The sequence below is a fragment of the Sceloporus undulatus genome, unplaced genomic scaffold (genome assembly GCF_019175285.1).
Source record: "Sceloporus undulatus isolate JIND9_A2432 ecotype Alabama unplaced genomic scaffold, SceUnd_v1.1 scaffold_21, whole genome shotgun sequence".
Lineage (NCBI taxonomy): Eukaryota > Metazoa > Chordata > Lepidosauria > Squamata > Phrynosomatidae > Sceloporus > Sceloporus undulatus.
The window spans coordinates 1,154,918-1,176,835 of NW_024802943.1; the positions used below are offsets into that span (position 1 = coordinate 1,154,918).

Consider the following 21,918-nt stretch of genomic DNA (forward strand, 5'->3'; position numbering starts at 1 on the left):
AACCATAATAATTTAGAATAGTTGAAATAATCAACACATATTCAAAACATGGGGGGGGGTGTAGGGGTGCACTCACTCCCTACGCTCCCTGTGCTTGATTGATTTACTATAACTAGAGGTGCAGACTGACTACCAAAATCCTTGTTTTTCTGATGCAGGACAAGATGGCTCAGAAGCCCTTGACCTCCTATGATTTGACACTGTTTTTCAACAAAATCCATTTTCAGAACACTGGCAGACACTTGAAGGACTTAGAAACAGGAATGTATGTCAATTCCCAAGGTAACAAATGCCTTTTAAAAAAAGTTCAAAGGTTCCTCTATTGTTTCTGCTGTGCAACTGCTGAAAAAAGTGCATCTAACTTAACTGATCAATGACTATAACTATAACAATGTTGTTTTTACTAGTTATTATATACAACAGATTTGCTTGATGGCTCTATTAGCCCAAGAAGAACGTTTCTCTTAATAAAAGCAAGCAGGAGTAGAAAAGAAGGATAAGGGTATTTAATACTTTCACCACCTGTTTTCCAACTGCAGAGCCATCTAACACTCTTCCCCTTTTCTCTTGCCATTCTACTACCCCTTGGCAGCAAATGTAGGATCACAATAGTAGGAAACCCATTTGAATTTTAATGACTGAGAAAAGAAAACCAAGAGTAGTCGAATTATTATTTTTCTGTACCATTCTTCTACAAAGCATAAAGAGAAGTGTACAATGTAATTATAAAACTATACAAAATTTAAAGAAAATAGAAGTGCAAACATCTAGAATTAACAAAAGCAGTAAAATGGCAAAAAATACCAATATCAAGCTGCCTGGGCCCCAAGACTGGCCTCAAAGACCTTACTTCAGGTGTGCCAGTAACATCATTTATGTCAATGGGTACCAGCCTTTTCAGGGATAGCCCCACACTTGTTGAATTTCATCTCCTCAGAATGTTGCCCCCTCTCTTGTCACCTTTAAAATATTTTTGTTCCTAACATTTTGATGATCTTATAACAGATCCCCTATGTCTTCATTTAATGTAATTTTGTTATTTCAATCATTTTTATTTTAGCATTTTTATTGTAAGACATCTTGAGAGGCCTTCCGCTAAAAGATAGGGTAGAAGTATATTAAATACGTTAATGAGACCATATTGGGAAAAATATACCATCAGATTGAGCAACAGCTAAAACTCAAAAGCATTCTGTAAGTTAACAACATTGCATTCTGACCAGTAATTCAGCTATCTTTTGCCTAACTATGATCATATGTGTTGTTTTCCCAAAAGAACACATAAAAATTTGCATGAGACCACTCAATGTTGGAAATAATGAAAACACAGCAAAACAAAAAACAAAAACCCATCCTAATGGTTTATAGAAAACAACATTTGGAAGCATATTTCAGAAGTTAAATATTTGTTCACCTGTTGGTAAAAATAAGTTGTAAAGCTCCTTATCTGAATTACAGGCTCTAAAGGATATTGAAGTGATGTACAGCCTGACTGAAACAGATTTACATGCAGGTAAGCCCCACTCAGTTCAGATGAAACACTTTTCTTGAAAAGTGTGCACAGAAATTCAGTCTTACTTTTTAAAATGTACACACAGGAGTGCAGCCCTACTTTGTTTGTTGTATCCTTCAATTTAAAAATATGCATCTATTCCTCTGTTGTTGATTTTCACATTTTCCACATGCCAAACATCAATTTTCTTGTGTTGGTGGGGTGGAAGGCAGCTGAAATCAACACTTCTCTTGTTATTTCCTCTCATTACTTCCTGGTACACTTAATTGACCATTATTGTGCTTAATGGTAGAGTTCTGGGAATGATGTTTGATGCCAAAGTGCTGTTAGAAAACTTGCCAAAGGAGCAGAGTGGAACAAAATAGTAGCACCTGTTTATTCCTGCTTTATCACCATAGTACCAAGTGAAGGTACAGTCCTATCCCATTTAAAATCAGTGTGACTTTAAAGTAGAGTTGCCATAATTCTCTACTATAAACCGGGACCAAATGTAGGACAAAATTTAGACCAAAATGTAGGACAATTGTAGGATATTTAGCCCAAATGTAGGACATTTAAGAAAAATAGAGGACCTTAAATGTCCTACAATTTGGGCTAAATTTTATCCTACAGTTGTCCTACATTTTGTCCCAGTTTATAGTAAAGAATTATGGCACCCCTACTTTAAAGGGAAAAGATTAGCAGAACTGCATATGTGAGAGGATAAGGAGAAAAACATTGTTAGAAGGTGTTGGGAAACATTACTCTCTTTTCAGGATATATGTTAGAAGAATGATGTGGTGTCCTGCAATCCACCGATTTCCAGTGGCTAACATCAGTATCACATTGGTGTCCATGGACCTTTTCACAGGCATACCACTGGCACCTCCAATGGAAAAAGCACCATTCCACCCACTTCAGGGTTTTGTGCTGGAGCCCCAATATCTTGGAAAACTAGTAAGTTAACCAGTATTGCAACCATATATGAGTCAACCAGAAACAATATAGTCAGCACTCCACATCCACAGATTCTTTACTCACAGATTCAAGCATCCACAACTTGAAAATATTTTAATATATGTATAAATTGCAGCAAGCAAACCTTTATTTTGCCATTTCATATAAGGGACATTATTTCACTATCCACTGCATTTAATGGGATTTGAACATCCATGGATTTTGATATCCACGGGAAGTCCTGAAACCAAGGCCTAGAAGATGTCAAGTTCCCATTGTATATCATGTTATAAATGGTCAGGTGTCATATTACCTGCCGAATGCCAGCAAGACTTCATATTATGGATTTGTGCAGGAAAAACATTACATAGAATTTATACACAAGCTCAAAGAATGCAGCATCTCTCTTAACACTTTAACAGCTTTTTTGTTAAATCTTAATGAAAATTTGTTGGTCTATCAAAGACAATATAAATATGATTAATAAATTTCAAGGACTATATGAAGTCAGGGAGCCAGTGTGGTGTAGTGCTTTCAGTGTTGGACTAGGACTCTGGGAGACTCTGGGTTTGAATCCCTGCTCAGGATGGAAACCCCTGGGCGACTCTGGACAAGTCTCATTGTCTCAACCTCAGAGGAAGGCAATGGCAAACCCCCTTTGAACAAATGTTACCAAGAAAAACCCATGACAGGTTCACTTCAGGGTTATCATAAGTCAGAAACAAGTTGAAGGTACACAACAACAATATGAAGTCCACCAGCACATATAGAATACAGTACACCCACGTCATACAAGGGCACACTTTACGCGGCTTTCAGCATATGCTGAAAGCCATGCGGGGAGAAGGTATGGCGCGTCCCACAGGGGCTCGAGTATAGCCAGTATTTGCTTTACGTGGGGGAATCCGGAATGGATCCCTCGTGTAAATTAAGGGTGGAATGTATTTTAAAGAATGTAAGCAATAGATCTTTATGATCTCCAGCTTCACGGCAAAAAGGAATCTTTGATCAGTGCCTAGCACTGTTCTGCTTTTACTGACGTAGTACTCCAGTAATTTACTGATGGAAACTTGAACAGTATTTGGGCTAATAGCTTTTTCCACTTTCCCCCCTGTGGCCTTAAAGATTACCAACTTATTTTTTTAAATGTACAGGTACAACTGAGAGTTTGATTAAACAGAGGTGAAGTTCAAGTGTTCAGGGACACATTCATTTAGAAATAAAGCTGTGTAGTATTATGACAAAATAAAATCCATACATGCTTAACATAAGCAAAAGCAAACAAACAAGGGGTTTGCAAGCCCTCCCTTCAGCCACCATCTTGAAGGGAGAGAGGGGGCAGGCGAGCTCCAACTGTCTGCCTGGAAGAAGCAGAGTCCTCCCTCTGGTCCATCTGCCTTGGTCCTGGCCTCAGAGGGAGAGAATAACTGCTGGACCTGATCCCCTCCCTCCTTCACCATTCCCTGCTCCTTTTGTGTCGTGTCTTTTAGACTGTAAGCCTGAGGGCAGGGAACCGTCTATTATCCCCTCTGTTATAAACCACTCGGATTCCCAGTGATTGGGCGGTATATAAATAAATCCTATTATTATTATTATTATTATTATTATTATTATTATTATTGCACATGTCAGGAGGCCCAAAGCCATCAGCTGCACTAGAGCTGTATTCAGTTAGTAATCTAACACTATTGTAGGATGCCTTAAAATTAAATATTTTTTTGTCTCAGCTACTGTTCATCTCAACCATCTTTATTTATATTTAATAAACTTATATCATTCATGAAACTTCTTCTTCTAACAGATGTCTTTATTGGAACACAACTTTTAAAAAATATCCTATAGATGAGATCCCTTACCTATGGGACATTCTGGTGGCGGCGGCGGGGTCCAACAATTTTTTTTAACGCAAAATTAGATAACAAGGTATTTTTAAAAACTTACCAACCTGAAATCCTAATTTCACTGAATAGTTGTTCCTTGAATATGCGCTCTTCCATTGGGCAAAGGCTCCCCCTTCTGGACTAACATTGTCACTGATGTGTCTACTGAAATGGCCTCCACCACACAGTCAAAGTATTTAACTTAAATGTGGAAAAACCAGAATTCAGGAAAAAAATATTTTAAACTACAACTCCCACAAGCCTTCAACATGTATGGCCAATGGCCATTCCCCCTGAGAGATTTCTGGGAATGATTTTTCTAGTATGTTAAAAACAAAATGTTTTGACATTTAAAGGCATAAAGAATTAATTTTTTTATTTACATTGCTAATATATTTTACAACTTTGTTTCTTAGTTTAGGAAACACATTAAGATGATAGCCTCAATGAGGCCAATGAGCATTTTCTCTGAAATATCTGTTTTGCTCTTTTTACACCAAATCCTGATGTAAAGCCTATAATTATTCCATGGCAACCATGAACATAGTACAATCAGGACTTGATACAGGAACTAGAGAAAGACTTTTGTCGTTCCATCAAAGGATTATGTTTTCTGAGATGCCATGAGCACCAAGCCCACCAAAAAATGCTGAAGCTAACTAAATTCATGTTCAGTTCTGTGAATGGCAGCTGCTTCACTGCTATGGAAAACAGTATCCTCGACATGGGCCATTCCTATTTTGAGATTACATACCCTGGCAATCTGCAGATTATGCCTGCTCAGAGGCATTGTTTGTCACAGTTCCTGGTGCTTTAGTGGATCCTGATGTTTCAACAGTTCTTGGAGCCTGCTTTGGGAGACGAATAGGTACATAGACATTGGAAGCACAGTGTTCCTTAAGGTATTCACCACCTTTTTCTTCATAATCCTTCCTAGTAATCCAGCCTTCTTCATGGTTCATGTACTGTAAGGCCCACTCCCGAGCACCATACCATGCATCTAGAACAGGATTTGAAGCAAGATGTACCTACATGACAGCAAAACAAACACGGTCTGATTAGTGTAGTGAAAGTGGATGTAACAGAACCAGAATGGTAACACAAGAGTAAAGCTGATGTAGTACAACCAGCTCAAAAACGATTTCAGATGACCTGTTTCTTACTATCTTATTCTTAGCCTTTTCTTCTCAAAATGTCCCCATCCTGGGGTTATGCAAAGTGACAGATAGAGATAAAGAACTAAATCTAATGGTTAATACCAGCTTCAGTAGACACATTGAAACAATGGGTAAGTCAACAGCTTTGTAAATTCTATTGATTCAGTGGTCTATTTTAGTTTAAGACTAACAACTGGATTTAGGTCAAAGCCTGTATCCATTTATCCTGGTCCCTTTCTTATGAGATAGTTTCTCTAGACAAATGTCTGATGACATTATATGCCAACATAAATGTTTGTATTTTCTGAAGGATTTAATGAACTGTTTTTATTTTTGCTCTGGCATGTTAATTTTCTTATTTTACTAGTTGTACACACTAGGCTTCTTTTTTTGTTATTGTGATTATGTCAGCTGCTTTGGATGCTGGTAAATGGGACAAAGGAGTATGTTTTAAACAAGTAAGAAAAAGCACAAAATCCAACCCCTATTTGTCATTACAATTTCGAAAATGTAAAAGCCTTCCTGGATCAAACCAAAGATCCATGCAGTCCACGACCTTGTTTCCCCATAGAAGCCAACCAGATGTACTATATGCAAATGGAAGAAAAGCAGTAACTTTCCCGAACTACACCTTCTCAATAGGTTTATGCAACAGCATACCATCTCTAACTACAGAGGTCAAATGTTTGTCACTATTTTAGTCAGAGCAGGGAAAAATTGCTTTCTTGTACTACAACTTCCAGAACCTCCCAGCTGCCTGGCCACTGGCCATACTAGCTGACAGATATTGAGAGTTGTAGTCCAAAAATGTAATACAGTCAGCCCTCCTCATAGGCGGGCTTGCCTTGCATGGCTTTGAGCTTCCGTAGAAGGCAAGCCCCATTAGAAGCATTGAGGTGCGTACCTGCCTCATTATTTCCTCTGGGACTTGAGCATACTCTCATTTCCCCATATGCGGGGGAGTCTGAGATGGGTTTTTATGCCTGCCAGTACCCTCTTACCAACACACCCCCCCCCCAAAATCTGGCAGTAATATTTTTTAGTATCAACATTGGGAGGATACTGAAGAAGGGCTGGAGAAACCCAGTCCTTCGAGTTCAGTTGCAATAACATGGCTGCAGTAAACAATGCAATCAAGTTTGAGCTGGGAAAGAATGGGATACTATGTAGCTGGTATAACTGTAGCTGTGTGTGCCCTCTAAACAACAGGCAAGGAAAGAGCAGGTAGCTCCAGAATACCTTGCTGAACAGGAGAAGAGAGAGGAAAAGGGAGGGTGGATAAGTCTGCTTCATCAGCTATTCCCAGCATATTTAAAAAAGCATAGGCCTGTAGGTCTAGCCACAAAAATGGAAATCATAAGAAAAGTGAAGACTGGTGAAAAAAAAAAGTCATCCCTGGATGCATTTGGAAGAAGTTTTCAAGTAACCTCTAGAAGGTTCAAAATATTTTTCTTCATTTATGAAAGGCTTATTTGAGTTGTTTCTTGTCACAAGTGCATACTTTTAGCTTCAAATAAAACATTTGCTGAAACAAGTTGTGCTGCTCTTTTTTGGGTGCAGGAATCTATGCCTAGTTTTTCCATGTTATTCCTACCCCTATTACCAAATTTGCTGTTGAAGAAGTAATGCCCAAGAATATGTCTAGTTCATTAACAGAGGTATCACTGTACTTTTAGCCTTTTTTACAGCCAAATCTTGGAGAGTGGAATCCTTCAGGTTCCCATAGGAAGCTTATGCATTCTTCCAATCCAGCAGTTGGCCCACCCTGTCTTTTAACTTTTCCTCCTTTGTCTAACAGGGGAAAATAAGTTACTCCTATCTTTGTTTCAGATTAATCACAGATTAGACTGGTGTCTGAAGCTGAAACTATGATTGCCCTTAATTACGTTTATTGAAATAAGCAAGCATCAAACTATAGTTTTTAAGCCATGTTTTGAGGGTGGATTGTTTCAATTATAGTTAAAATTAACCACAATTTGTAAGGCCTGGATGACATGGCAGGGGGCAATGAAAGTAAAACTGAAGCACAAGCTCAAAAGTGAATGAGAAAGGAGAAACCTTACAATTTAGTATTATACCTGAACTAGCTCAACATCTGTCCATAGATGGCTGTATTCTGGTGGTGTATCGAATTAATTAAAAAGTCTCACAACAGCATTGCATATATGACATTGGCCGGTTACAAACCGGCATTTGGGACGTCTGGAGGATGTCCTATTTTAAAAAAGGGGCGTCTCTTCTAGACGCCCCTGGGCCTAATACGGACTGTGTCCGTACGCGTCGCGTCCTTTGTGACGTAGCGAGTGCGCCCCTGGCGCCTTGCTACGTCGCAAACGCAACTCCAAAAGAAGCTCCATTTTGGAGCTTCTTTTTCGGTCCGCAGGGGAGCCGCGCCGTGTGGAGGCTCCGGCTCCCCCGCGGACTAACCGGCGGTGGCGGCAGACCGCCGCAAAGCGGCGGTTTGTATCCCGCCAATGTTCCACTAATATCGGCATGCACAATATTTAGATAGACTATACAGCCACTGCCTTGCTAACACCAATACGACACCTGAAAAGATGATTGGAATGGTCTCATTTCAAGCAGTTCCTTGTGTATTCTGGCTTTCATTCCAGGATACATCATGTTGCCACCAGTAAGGAAGACATTTTGGACAAGCTTTTCCTGCTGCTCTTTAGGGTACCTAAAAATAAAATTTAAAAATTAGCCACTACAATCTCCAGCTCCTAGCAGCACTTCACCAACCTGAAAACAATTAGTTGAAATTTGATCTCATATAAGCAAATATTTAATTCTACTAACATGATGAACTAGTACATACTAGTCCTAAGAGGAAAAAAAACTCTAATGTAAAAATAGGCTATATAATAGCTTCAGTGCTGCACATATACCTCTTCTCTCTCTCCTCCTTTTGAAAGAGATAGGACAGCATACAAGTCTGAGGCTCACTGCAACTGCCATGGTCATGGTTTAGTGTTATGGCTGAATGTTACCACTTTGTGGTACACATTTTAATAAGGATTCACACAGAGACACAAGGGCCTAGTATGGAAGTTATCTCCCTATACTTCTTTAATTTTTTTTCTGGATGTGTCCTGCCTTATGCACTGTGCTCAACACAGTGGACAAAATGTATAACCATGCAGTGTCCTATGCAACATATAAATTATGGTTTCTCCAAATTCCTTTAAATGTGAGCTGCAATGCAATCTTTCTCTTTCTCTTTTTAATAAGGATAGGAAGATCATTCCTTTATATTCTATAGAACAATCTGAAAATGTAGTAGCAAATATTGTTTGAAGGCATTCTGTCTCTTCCTAAACAATTGGCAGTTCAACACAAACCTGTCCAGGACAAACTGCATGGTTTCAGCTATCCCAGCCTGCTCTTCTCCAATCAAGGATGGCTGGAACAGAATTTCAGGAACTCGGATTCTTTCTGTGCCAAGAAAGAGTTGATGGTATTCCGCCAGGTTAAATACAGGCTGCAAAGACACCAAAAGATTCAGAAGAGGGCTTTTCTACAAAACATCTGTTCTACTTTGGATCTTATTGTAAAAATGTTGCATATGTGGATCAAACTATGTGTTGCTCTTATCCAAAAAGACTTCACATTTTCAGTGTTTTCTATTCGTAGCCTTTCAGTATGGCTGCAACAGGAGATTTCTTTGGTGACGTGAGACTGCTAGCCATTTAGCTTTTTCTCTTCCATAAGTGTTTTCTTTTCCTCAGTGTCCATTCCACCTTGTCATTAAACATTATAACTGCTTCTATTTGGTGTTTTCCTTGTTTCCTACTATCATGCACAGGTTTGGGGGCAGGGACAATGATTTTTAATTTTTTGTGTTGTGCAGCCTATAGTTTACAAGAAGGTAACTGTACACTACCTCTGAGTATTCCTTGCCTAAGAAATTCACGGGATTGCCTTAAGTAGACAGGCAATGTGAGGCACATACACACATATATCTCTAATAAGAAATGTTTAGTGCATTATAAATAATCTCTGCAAGACATCATTTGTATCAAACATGATTAACACAACATGCAAATGCTTCCGGGTACATCTTTCTCATTCTGAATTCCTCTAAGGACCACTCAGGCACTTAACTGCTTCAGTTATGATACATAAATGAAATGTTTATGTATAGCGGGAACAATATCACTAAATAATTGTATTTAGTGCCAGTGTGATGTAGTGATTTAAGGACTGGACTACTACTCTGGAAATCAGGGTTCGATTCCCGCTTGGCTATGGAAACCTACTGGGTGAGTCACACACTCAGCCCCAGAAAACTCTGTGATGAGATCACCTTAGGATGGCCATAGGTTGGAAACAACTTACGACAACAACTAATGTACAACTGAAACCATCTGCATCTAGAGCAAAGATGAGGGACTTTTTGACCCTAAAGGCCACAATCCCCCGTGCCTTAACTTTCTGAGGGCTGCATACCCATCACAGGTGGCTCATCCTGCAAAAAATGGATGTTCCATCCATTCTTTCATACTATGTGTGCATGCATCACTCCATGATGAGATTCAAACACAGAAAAAAAATTGCCCACCCCAGCAATTATACTTGGCAAAAAGCCACCATTCAGAAGGTTTATCTTCCCCATCCACTCCCTGCAATTAGGCATCACCTGCTTTCACTCCAAAATAAGCAACAGACCATAACTTTAAGTAGGGCACCAGGGAATATGGGTGGTCAAGGACAGGAAGCCCTATGGGCTGCAGATGACCCATGGGCTACTGGTTTCCACCCATGGCCCCAAGCAGTGGTTTCAAAACTTGGGTCCTACATTCTGTCCTTCAGATCACAGAATACCCAGCTATCATGGCCATGCAAAGGGATTGTGGGAATGGCAATCCAACAATATGAAGACTAAGGCCCCAAACAGACTGGCAATAAGCACCAGCTTGGGGGTGGCGTGGGGGAGTGGCATTTAGATGATGATGATATATTTCTTTCTTTATTTATATTCCGCCCTTCAGCCCTTATGGCTCTCAGGGCGGCTTACATTTATTATTTTAACCAGACAGTTCCCTGCCCGAAGGCTTACAATCTAAAAGACACAACACAAAAGGAGAAGGAATGGTGAGGGAGGAGGGGATCAGGTCCAGCATTCTTCTCTCCCTCTGAGGCCTGGACCAAGGCAGATGGACCAGAGGGAGGACTCTGCTTCTTCCAGGCAGACAGTTGGAGCTCACCTGCCCCCTCTCTCCCTTCAAGATGGTGGCTGAAGGGAGGGCTTGACTTCTTCCAGGCAAGGCAGTTGGAGCTCGCCTGCCCCTCTCTCTTCCTTCAAGATGGTGGCTGAAGGGAGCGCTAGTCTTCTTCCAGGCCAGGCAGTTGGAGCTCGCCTGCCCCTCTCTCTCCCTTCAAGATGGTGGCTGAAGGGAGGGCTAGTCTTCTTCCAGGCAAGGCAGTTGGAGCTCGCCTGCCCCTCTCTCTCCCTTCCAGATGGTGGCTGAAGGGAGGGCTTATTGTTCTTTCAGGCAAGGCAATTGGAGCTCGCCTGCCCCTCTCTCTCCCTTCAAGATGGTGGCTGAAGGGAGGGCTAGATGATGATGATAATAAAATTTATTTGTATTCTGCTTTTTCACAAAGGAATCCAAGCGGATTCCAACAGTATAAAAAAAAAATCAAACAATTAAAAATTACAATGATGCCTGCCTCAACGTGAGCCCCCAAGCCAGTGGCACATCACCTGCCCGACCAGATGACGGGCAGCATTGTGATGCTCCGGCAGTGTAGCAATTATACACTGCACGTCATAGGAGTGCTTCAAAGCGGCAGCGGCAACTAAAAGGGGACACATTTGCTGGCTCATAAAGGAACGGCATTTTGCCACCTCGTTTTGAGCTGGCAAATAGCCAGACTGGGGCCATGGTGTGCTGTTTTGGCCCTAAGTGACTATATAGATACTTTGTAGCCTTGAAAGTATGTTCATATAAAGACAAACCTGAACTGTAGTGACCGGCTTTTCTGCTTCAGGTTGCTCTTCAGCAAATAAAGGCTCAAATTCATTAATGCTTTCCACATCTTCTATGGATTGTTCACCGCCCAATGGATCCAAATCAGGAATCTTAGAAAAAATGGACCACAGGTTATTCCAGTAAACAGGAAAGCTACACAAGCTAACAAGGATAAATTATCCCTTCCTACTAGTTGATAGCATTCAGTTCCAAAAAGAGGCAAATATTTTTAAAATTCTCACCAAGTTCACTTGAACTTATTATACCTTACTGAGTTGGCTTAAGAAAGAAACATTTCCAGTCTAACTTACATGGTCCAAAGTGGCATCATTCCACATTTAAAAAAAATGTATAAGATTAATTTTCAAGCTGCCTCAAACTTGGTACATGTACAGAATCACCAACTGTGGCTATCAAACATTTTATTCTATACCATGTTGGTGTGAGCCTGGAAAATAAATATTTGCTGGCTAAATAAATGTTCTGAATAGTTGTTGTTTTTATGGTGGGTTTTTGTTGGAAAATTGCTACTTTCACGCTGCAGTATTTTTAAAGTAATTATTATTCCTCCAAAGGGCCACAAAAACCAGGCTGCTAAAATGAAAGAATATGTATTACCTCTCAGTTCATTGTGGGTTAAAGGCATCATCATGTTAGAATATGATGTTAGCAACATCGAGGACTGCCTGAAGGAAGAGGCCCCTCCCTCTTCAACTGTCATCTCGGCCTCAGAGGGAGCCATCAGGCAGACCCAGCAACATCGGGGACTGCCTGAGAGCTGGTGGAGGACTACTTCTGCCGCTGCCCCCCCCCCATGTCACCTGGGAAGAAGCTCCCCAGAACTGCGGAGGACTGTCTTGCCGCTGTGGTGGCTTTTTACCAGGGAGGAGGGGTCAGTGAGAGAGGGGTGTTTTTATGTATTCTTAATTGTTTTATTGATATTTGCTGTGAACCGCCCTGGAAGGGCGGTATAAAAATAATAAATTTATTTATTATTTATTTATTATTAATATTATTTATAAAGTGTGGTTTCATACGCAAAGTAAACTACTTTACTTGGTGCTATAATGCTAGGCTTTGGGATTTTAAGCCAAGGATTTCCTTTGGCAACCATAAACCAAATGTGCTATTTTTAACTATGGAAAAAAAAAGGAAATTTACACAACTTAAAAGTAAAAGGTTACATAAAGATAAGATTAATAAGGATAAGAAGACCATTCCTTTATATTCTATAGAACAAACTGAAAATGTAGTAGCAAATATTATTATTCTTCTGCCTGCAAGTAAAACGTATCCTCCAAAAATCATTTCTTAAAAGATGCACGGACTTTCAGTATATTGTCCTCTTTGCCCTCTTGCAAAAAGGATGCACATTTGCCATCAACAATACCTACTATGAAAACCCTAAGCTGAAAATGTGATGTATAATGCTATTAGTTAGTTAGGAAGGGACAATTAATCCTTGTTAGCTTGTGTGGTGATGTATAATGTACTTCTACACACATTCATTTGTGCCCACACACAATCCTCCTTTCTATTCTGCTTGTTGTTGTTATCAGTCTTCAAGTTGTCACCAACTTACAGCGAGCCTAAGGTGAACCTTTCATGGTGTTTTCTTGGCAAGATTTGCTTAGACAAGGATTGCCTTTCCCTGAGGCTGAGAGCATGTGATTTGCCCAAGGACATCCAGTGGATTTCATGGCCAAACCCAGAATTGAACCCTGGTTTCCAGAGTTGTCGGCCTTTATGGTTGAGTGTGAAGTGGGCAATGATCATCAACCTTAAGAAATGATATTGACTGTAGATAGGAGGATTAAACAGAATCATGTACTGCAATCAGACTTGGAATCAAAATTGAACCTGGGGTATTTTATGAAACTAAGGGGTGAGATAACACAGGCCACTGATACAGGTTTACTTATCTCACTATTCCAGCAACTGATGGATTTATTTATTATATTTTTCCCAGGACTGATGCTCTGAGGGGCTTCACAGCATTAAAAACAGTACAATTAAAAACATTTTTTAAAAGTACATTAAAAAGGAATTAAATTATTACAGTATTAAAACATAGTTATTAAAAGAATAAAACATATTTTAAAAATATAAAACAATAAGTAAGAGGGGGAAAAACTGTAACAAATTTTTAAAATGGTCCAACATCCCAGCCTGTCCTTATAGCAATTCCTTAAATGCCTGTGTGAACAGGTAGGTCTTCACCTGCCGGTGGAAGGCCATCAAGGAGGGAGTCATTCTGATCTCCATGGGCAAGGAGTTCCAGAGTCTAGGTGCAGCCATCGAGAAGGCCCTCTCTTGCATCCCAACCAACCATGTTTGTGATGGTGATGGGATGGAGAGAAGGGCCTCTCCAGAGGATCTCAGAGTCTGGGCCGGTTCATACCAGGAGAAAAGATCTGCCAAATAGTGTGCCAAATAGATTTACCCAAACCTTTCTTTTTAAAAACAGTTCCTGCTTCCAAAACCTGTAACTCCAACTGGGGAAATGCTTGGTGTAATGAGGAGTACGAAAGATTGAAAAGACAGATGACAAAATATTTAAGTGCTTTTAGAACCACTAAATTCTTGACTCTGGCCTTATACTTGAAAGCAAAGATCAAAAATAATATTTGTATTATATTTTCATAATGGCTGTTTGCTAGTTACAATAAAATTATGACTGAGAAAAGAAAAATAAAGGTTTTCCTGAATTTCATTAGTGTGACAGTTCTACTAAAAATAAGGGGGGGGGGGCAGGTTTTATTCTAGCTCTGCAGCAGCAGGACAGAGAAAGATGATCACACTTTCTCAACCTGGTTCAACCATAGCAGCAACAGTTTTCTCAGACTGCTCAGTTTCTGGGGCAAACAGTTCACAGGAATTCATGATTTGTCTTTGGCACAAACATATGGATCATGTTTGTAATTTTCCTGTTAGTATTTCAAACTACTACCAGTAAATATGTCTGGTAATGAAAAAACAGTTGTTTTTTGTTGTTTTTTGACAGGGAACAAGAAATGTTAGGTAAAGATGGTGCAAGCCAAAAAGGAGCTGGGAAAGTCTGCTAGCATATTTCAACTTCAACAGCCTTCATCTTTCCATCACTTCCTTCAAACAAATTACAGTTAACCAGGAATGGACAAAGTGCACTCCTAAAGATATTGCTGACCCACACCTCCAAGAATCCACTGGCTATACTGGTTAGGTCTGATAAGCAGATCTTCCTCACCTCTAATTTAAACTCTAAGCATGTCACTATTTTCCCACAATTTCCAAAAAAAATTTTTGGGGGGTGACTGCTAATAAGATCAGGGATCAACATGTAAATATTTTCCATATTTATTTATTTATTTACTTTTACAGGGGAGGGTGCATCTCTTGAAGTTTTTTTTAAAGAAACCTTTTGCAAGCCTCAAGATTCCTGTGAACATGATACTTCCCTCTTGTTTTTCAGCGACCTCTTTTTGGCTACAATCCTGTCATGCTTTATCAGCTGATTTTTCTATTACACAAGTAAGGATGGCAAAACAAAGGATGCAGCAGCAGCAGGAGACAGCAGTAGATAGGTCTGCATGCAATGGTAGGACAGTCCTTATGACAAAATCTTGAAACTGCTTCACATGCATTTGTGCTTATGTGTTGAAAGTAAAAATGTAAAAGCATTGTGGTACCTCTGGCTTGCTATCCACAACATCCACTTCGACACTAGCTTCTGCCTGTAGGATTTTCTGTTTAGTTTGTTCAATGACCAAACTCAGTTTGTGGATGTAAGACTGAAGTTCCTCAGCAGAGTCCATGTTAAGTTCCACCAAAGCTTTGTGATACTGATCCATCTGACCATCTTCCAACAGTTCCTATACACAAAGTATAAAAGACTGCAAGTGCTATAAATGGGTCTTAGAAGCAAATCTTATTATCATTAGGGGTCATAAATGCTAAATTCAAATTGATCCAAACCACAGCAGACCTACTGGACCAACAGAATTTACGTATTAACTTATTATTCAGCAACCAGTTCAGTGGCAGGGTGGGAAATGCTGCCTTTTCGTCGGCCAAAAAAGAACAGATTTTATCTGTTTCTTTTGCAGCTGGCTTCAAGGCAGATTGGGCCACAGTGTGTGTTTGCCACAGCCTCAATCCTGCCCGTCGGTTTCTCCCCAATAAAGTTTTTTTAAAAGCATACAACCCATAAAAAGCTCCCTGAAACCAATTATTCATTAAAAGCTTGTTTGAATAAAAAGGTATTTTCCTACCAGGAAAGGAAAGCAGAGAAGGAGCCAGCTTAGCTTTCCATGAAAGGGAATTCAACAGAATGGGAGCTACCACTGAGAAGGCTCTCTCCCATGTTCTCATCAGAGGGGTTTGTGATGGTGGCAGGAGAAAGAGAAAACCCCTCCCTTGAACATCTTAGTACTCTGGCAGGATCATATAGGGAATTTTTCACATAGTTTGAACCTAAGAATTCTCCCTACAGCTTCTCTTTGTTCAGTTCCCATAAACCAGAAGTGCAACGCACACACTGTACAGAGTTACCTGAACATAAAGCAGTCTGTCCAACCTCTCTTGATCAAGCTGAAGTTTTTCCTCTCGCCGGCGAGCATTAAGCTCTTGAAGGCGTCGAAGCTGCTGTTGCCGCCTCTCCTGCTTCTCTTCAGATGTGAGAGTGCTCCCCAGGAGTTTATTTGAAAAAGGCAGCTGCATCTTATGCACATTGTTTTCGTAATATTCAGGTGATCTCCACTTCTGCATTTCTGGTCAAGTTTTTGAAAGCACAACAGTGAGTTTTTCCCCTCTACGCATTAATGCTTCTGGAAATATCTACTTAAGCAAATTAAGGGGGAAACAATCTTGATAAAAAAAATATACCTTACTTCTTTTGCCCACTATTATTGCTAATATTTTCAAGAGAATTTGCCATTTGAGAATAATTAACAGCATTTAACAGAAAGCTCTCCATCCACTTGTAGTAAGGAGAGGGTTTATACTCATGATTTTTCTTCCAAAGTGGCTATGCCATAAAATACATATTAGCTAATAGAACCACTAAAAGCCAATTTCTGGTTCAGATTAAAAACACACGGCTCCAAGAGAGAATCTAGAATCATGAAAGGATACAAAAAGGATACAGCAATGAGACTTGTTGGAAGTGTGCAACACAGCAGAAAATAGACTTAACTATTATCTCCATGAAACAGTCTTAACAAAACCAGTTGTTGACCAAAATCCAGTCTATTCAGCCCTTCTTTGACATAAAGAGTTGGCTCTAGACAAGCTGGATTTAGGTCCCATTGAAATCAAGCCATAACTAAATTTGTCCCATTGAGTTCAGTGGAAACCAAGCTCAATTAAAGCTGTCTAGACTGGACCCATTGTGCTTTGCTACTTTACTAGTTATAAGTGTACACATGCTTTTACAAATTAGTTAGTATTCCCAATGATTCTGGGGGCTAGCCTAGCAAATCTGTTGCGTTGAATAATACAAACCTGATGAGCTACTTTCAGATTAAATTCCCATTTTTAGTCATGGTTAAGGTTAGACATGCATTATTTTTTTTAATTCAGTTTATAAATAACATAAATATATGTCTAAAACAGAGACAGTATAAAATACAGTTCACAACTAAACATAATAAAATACAGTACTGATAACTATTCAATTGTTAAACAGGTTTGCACTAAAAAGGATTTTCCTTACAAACGATTGCCCTTTATGTTGGACTTCTATTTAAATAAATAAGAAGCAGGCTCGCTTTTCACAGCATCTGCCCCTACTTTCCGTACTTTGACCATATTTGTTCATTAATCCATGGCACACCATATCTTACACTCTCCTGAGTCATTTATGTCAAAGAATGGTGGTTGTATGTTCTTCCCATTTAAACCTCATTGGCAGACACCAATAAATTGATCATCACTTCAGTAATGCTTTAATAAAACTAAATTTCCTTCTTAATAGAATGGGATTACTGATGTTCAATTTGTTTAAAATTCATATTCAGTAATGGCCAGTCCAAAAATATCTATCTTGGAAAGCTTACAATACCAGCAATTATAATTACATTCTGTCCAAACTAAGCTAAGCCTATACTGTATATAATAAGATCTCAGTGAAACGGGATTTCTCTCTTTTTTTAAAAAAAACCCTATAAATTTAATGCAGATTTCTGGTGTAGTATTTGTTTCAGAACCCATCCAATAACACTAATGAACACTTGTCAATATATTTCAAGCAAACCTAGATTAATTAAATAACTAACTGATTTCTATCAATATGCTCATCAGTAACACGTGATTAAAATGCTGTACTATTTCTAAATAAGGAGTATCATTTCAATAACCTACCAAATCATCTCTAACAGTGATATGGTGAAATGCAAAGCAATGAAATTTCATCATTATTTTTTAAAATTTGTTCCATCCTTTAATATTTCTCATTTCAAACATGAAATAGAAAATAAAGGTGCCTGGCAGCCTCTGATATCAGTGCTTACCGTCTTTGTAATCTTCTGCAACATAGCTGTGTTCATGAAGTATTTCTTCTACGCGGCTGAGAGTGATGGCAGCGAAATGCCCGGGGTATTTTAGCTGTAGAAGACGCTGAAGGTACAGAGCAGCCTGGCACCCTCCAATATTTATACGCTTACAGTTTCTAGCATCCAACCTACCAGTCGACAAGAACAAACATCAGGGACAGCCTGAAGGAAGAGGCTCCTCCCTCTTTTAACTGTCATCTTGGCCTCAGAGGGAGCGATCAGGCAGACCCAGCAACATTGGGGACTGCCTGAAGGACGAGACTTCTCCCTCCTTTAACTGTCACCTTGTATTTGTATTGTATTCAATTTTTACTGTACACCGCTATGATCATTGCAGAATAGCGGGCTATAAATAAAACTTATTATTATTATTATTATTATTATTATTATTATTATTATTATTAAACAAAAGTGAATGTGTATGACTTAGGAAAAGGTAGTTCATTGGACTCTTCATATCAGAGATTGAAAGTAACAAAGAATCATGAAGGCTTTCAAGAATCGTAATTTTGACTGCGTTTCCCTTTGCTTGTACAGGTTGAATAGCTGTTATCCAAAATACTTGGGACCAGGAATGTTTGGGGTTTTGGAATACCTGTATTTGCAAATATGTACATAATGAGTTGTCTTGGAGATGGGACCCACGTCTAAACACAAATTTCATTTATGTTTACATTATATAACATATGCTTAAGGTATTTTATGCAATATTTTTTAATATGTTTGTGCATGAAATAAAGTTTGCATACACTGAACTATCAGATTGCAAAGGTGTCACTGTCTCAGCAACCGATGAAAAGGTTTGGGGTTTTGGGATATTTTGGGTTTCAGAATGCCAGATAAGGGAGATTTAACCTGTAATACTTTAATATCCAGTTGGGCACAGTATAGCTTTCTGAGCTGAAGGCAAAAGCAACTTGGACAACGGTGAATGAACGTTGCATCACAACCAGCCATTCCAATGGTCTTGAACACTCTTCTGCCACTGTAACCTAACGCAAAGCTTAGCCATCTTGCTTCTGCCCTGGAAGAAACCGCTTGGGGTCCTTTTCTCTCTCCCTTCTCCCTTTAACTCACACTCTGCCTCTTCCTCCTCCTTCTCACTACTCCCAGAAGCCCAAATCCGCTTGACACTTAAACATTTCCTGGAACTGGGTAAAGCACACTGTTGTAATTAGCAACAATAATAAAAGCCACCCAGAGGCCAAAGAAAACCAGAAGGGTTACTACTGCGCTCTGGTCCCAAACACACTGCAGAAATAATCCAGTTTGAGACCGCTTTAACTGCCCAACTGCTCAATGCCAGTGAGTTCTAGGAACTGCTGTTCTGTGAGACATTTAGCCTTCCCTGTCAGAGATAGCTCTGGTGCCACAATGAAGTTCAATCCCCAGGACTCTCTATCACTGAGACAGAGCAGTTAAAGCCGTTTCAAACTGGATTATTTCTGCAGTGCAGCATCGTCTCTAGCGTTTGAAATAAACCACCCGTCAAAGCTACCTGAATGGATCCTCTCCCAGGCCCAGAATAGCAGCCAGGCTATACACACACACACAATCTGTAACACACCACCACACAGCCTCACAACAGCCACCGGACTCACCTGCCATCCAGGACTGGCAGGATGTGGGTGCACTGATACCCGGAGGAGAGGACGAGGCCGCTGCTGGGCCAGCCTTGCCTCTGGTTGTGGCGGAAGCTGAAGAGGCTGTCCACGCCGTAAGAGGCCTTTGGCACTTGGTAGCATTCAAAGAGCAGCTCCGACATCATTTGCCTGGAATAGAGCGGGTTGCAGACGGCTTCTGTCACCACAATTGGATGGTCGACGCGGCCCTAAACGAAGGTGGGAGTGAGGCAGAGTCAAACACACGAAGAGCCAAAGCGCTGCCAAACCGGGTTATTCCTCCCGTGCGGACGCAGCCCAGCCCGCCCCATCCTGGCCCACCTGCTGCGAGGCGAGTCCGAGGCGCTGGAAGCCGTGGTCGAAGAGCAGCTCCTGCAGCTCCATCTGGACGGGGACGTTGCGGTCGAAGGGCGAGCGGAGGAGCCAGCGGAGGGGCTCGGGGCTGCCCAGGTCGTTGCCCACCTGGGTCTCGGGCCCGGCCCCTCCTCGGGCGCCTCGGCTCCGGGCCACCAGCGAGCGGAAGCGCAGCAGAGGCTCCCCGGGCACCGAGGCGTCCGAAGAGGCCCAGCCCAGCCGCAGCTGGAAGGAGCCGTTGTCCAGCACCAAAGGCGCCGGGGATGGCAAGCGCACTCCCGGCAGGGCCTCTAGCGTCGGGTCCGGGTCCCAGCGGGCATCCCGAAAAGGGAAGACCCCGCCGCCGCCGCCGCCGCCGGTGGCCGCCATCGCCTGGCAACGCTCCCTCGCTTGGGCTTCCGGTCCCTTTGCTTGGACTTCCGGCCGGAAACCAAACGCCGCGCTTGAAAGTTCCGCCCTTTTCTTGTCAGAGAGAGAATGGTCCCCAAACTGTGGCCTGTAAGAGATTCTGGACTTCAGCTCCCAGAAGCCTCAGCCATGTTGCCCAAGAGTGTAGGATTCTGGGAGATGAAGTCCAAAATCTCTTACAGGCCACAGTTCAACGGTCGTCCCCAAAGTGTGCTCTTTAAGTGATTTTGGACTTCAGTTCCCAGAAGCCTCAGCCACGTTGGCCAATAGCCTGGGATTCTGGGAGCTGAAACCCAAAATCCCTTAAAGAGCACAATTTGGAGAACCACTGTTTTTCCCCCTTTGTATGCCGCCTTTCTCTCAGAAAGGACCCAAGGCGGCTGGAATTTGCAGTGTGGAATAACGGTTCTTTGAACTTGGCCTCTGGGAGACCATGGTTCAAAACACACTGCAGAAATAAGCCCCGAACTGTGGCCTTTAAGTGATTTTGGACTTCATTTCCCAGAAGCCTCAGCCACGTTGGCCAATAGTCTGGGATTCTGGGAGCTGAAGTCCAAAGTCTCTTAAAGAGCACAGTTTGGGGGGCCTGGTGGCGCAGTGGTTAAAGGCCAGTGCTGCAGCCACTCACTCTTAAACCACAATGAAGTCAAAGATACAGTCGTGTTAGTCTGTAGAATCATTACATTATGTAGAGAGATGTTGTAGCACCTTTGAGTCTAACTGAAAGAAAGATGCATCTGAGGAAGTAGACTGAAGCCTAGGAAAGCTCATGCTGCCACTTTCAGTTAGTCTCAAAGATGCTACAACACCTCTCAAACCACAAGATTGTGCAAACATGTAAGGTTAGCTGTGTTGGCCATTTCACAAATCCAAACAAAAACCCATCAGTGATACCTTTATTGGCCAAGCGAAATGCACAAAATACTTGCTGCAAGCTTTCGAAGATCCATGGGCTTCTTCATCACGCAAGATGTTACAAACCAAACAGGAGGAAAAAACAACTGGAGATATTAGTCAGATGCCTACATTTTGCTTTAGTCCTTGGTTCTTCAAATTTTTTCAGATTGCAGCTATTTGATCTCAGTACAGTCGGCCCTCCTTATCTGGGATTTCTTATCCACAGATTCAAGCATCCATACATTGAAAATATTTTTAAAAAATTATGAATTCCAAATAGCAAACCTTGATTTAACTTTTTATATAAGGTAAACCATTTTTCTATGCCATTATATTTAATGGGACTTGAGCATCCATGGATGTTGTTATCCATGGGGGGTCCTGGAACCAAACCTCATTGGATAACAAGGACCCACTGTATTGGCTGTACTGACTGTGGATGAATCTACAGTATACAAACAATGCAGTTTGACACCACTTTAAGTGCTGTAGCTCCATCCAATGGGATCCTAGGATTTGTGGTTTTACAAGGTCTAGACTTCTTTGCCAAGTGCCAGTGCCTCACAAAACTATGATTCCTAAGTTTCTGTAGGATTGAGCCATGGCAGCTAAAGTGGTATCAAACTGCATTCTTTCTACAATA

General features: G+C 40.9%; 1 protein-coding gene across 1 annotated transcript; it reads right to left on the minus strand.

Moving 5' to 3' along the window:
- Window positions 1-4,682: 4,682 nt before the first annotated feature.
- Window positions 4,683-20,364, minus strand: LOC121917511 (actin-related protein 5-like). Its single transcript, XM_042443541.1, has 9 exons — window positions 19,938-20,364; window positions 19,596-19,825; window positions 17,953-18,122; window positions 15,995-16,212; window positions 15,133-15,315; window positions 11,452-11,574; window positions 8,831-8,970; window positions 8,037-8,169; window positions 4,683-5,357 (listed from the first exon to the last, which is right to left on the minus strand). The coding sequence occupies exons 1-9, from the start codon at window positions 20,337-20,339 to the stop codon at window positions 5,100-5,102; spliced, it is 1,857 nt and encodes a 618-aa protein (XP_042299475.1). The 5' UTR covers window positions 20,340-20,364; the 3' UTR covers window positions 4,683-5,099.
- Between the last annotated feature and the right edge of the window lie 1,554 nt (window positions 20,365-21,918).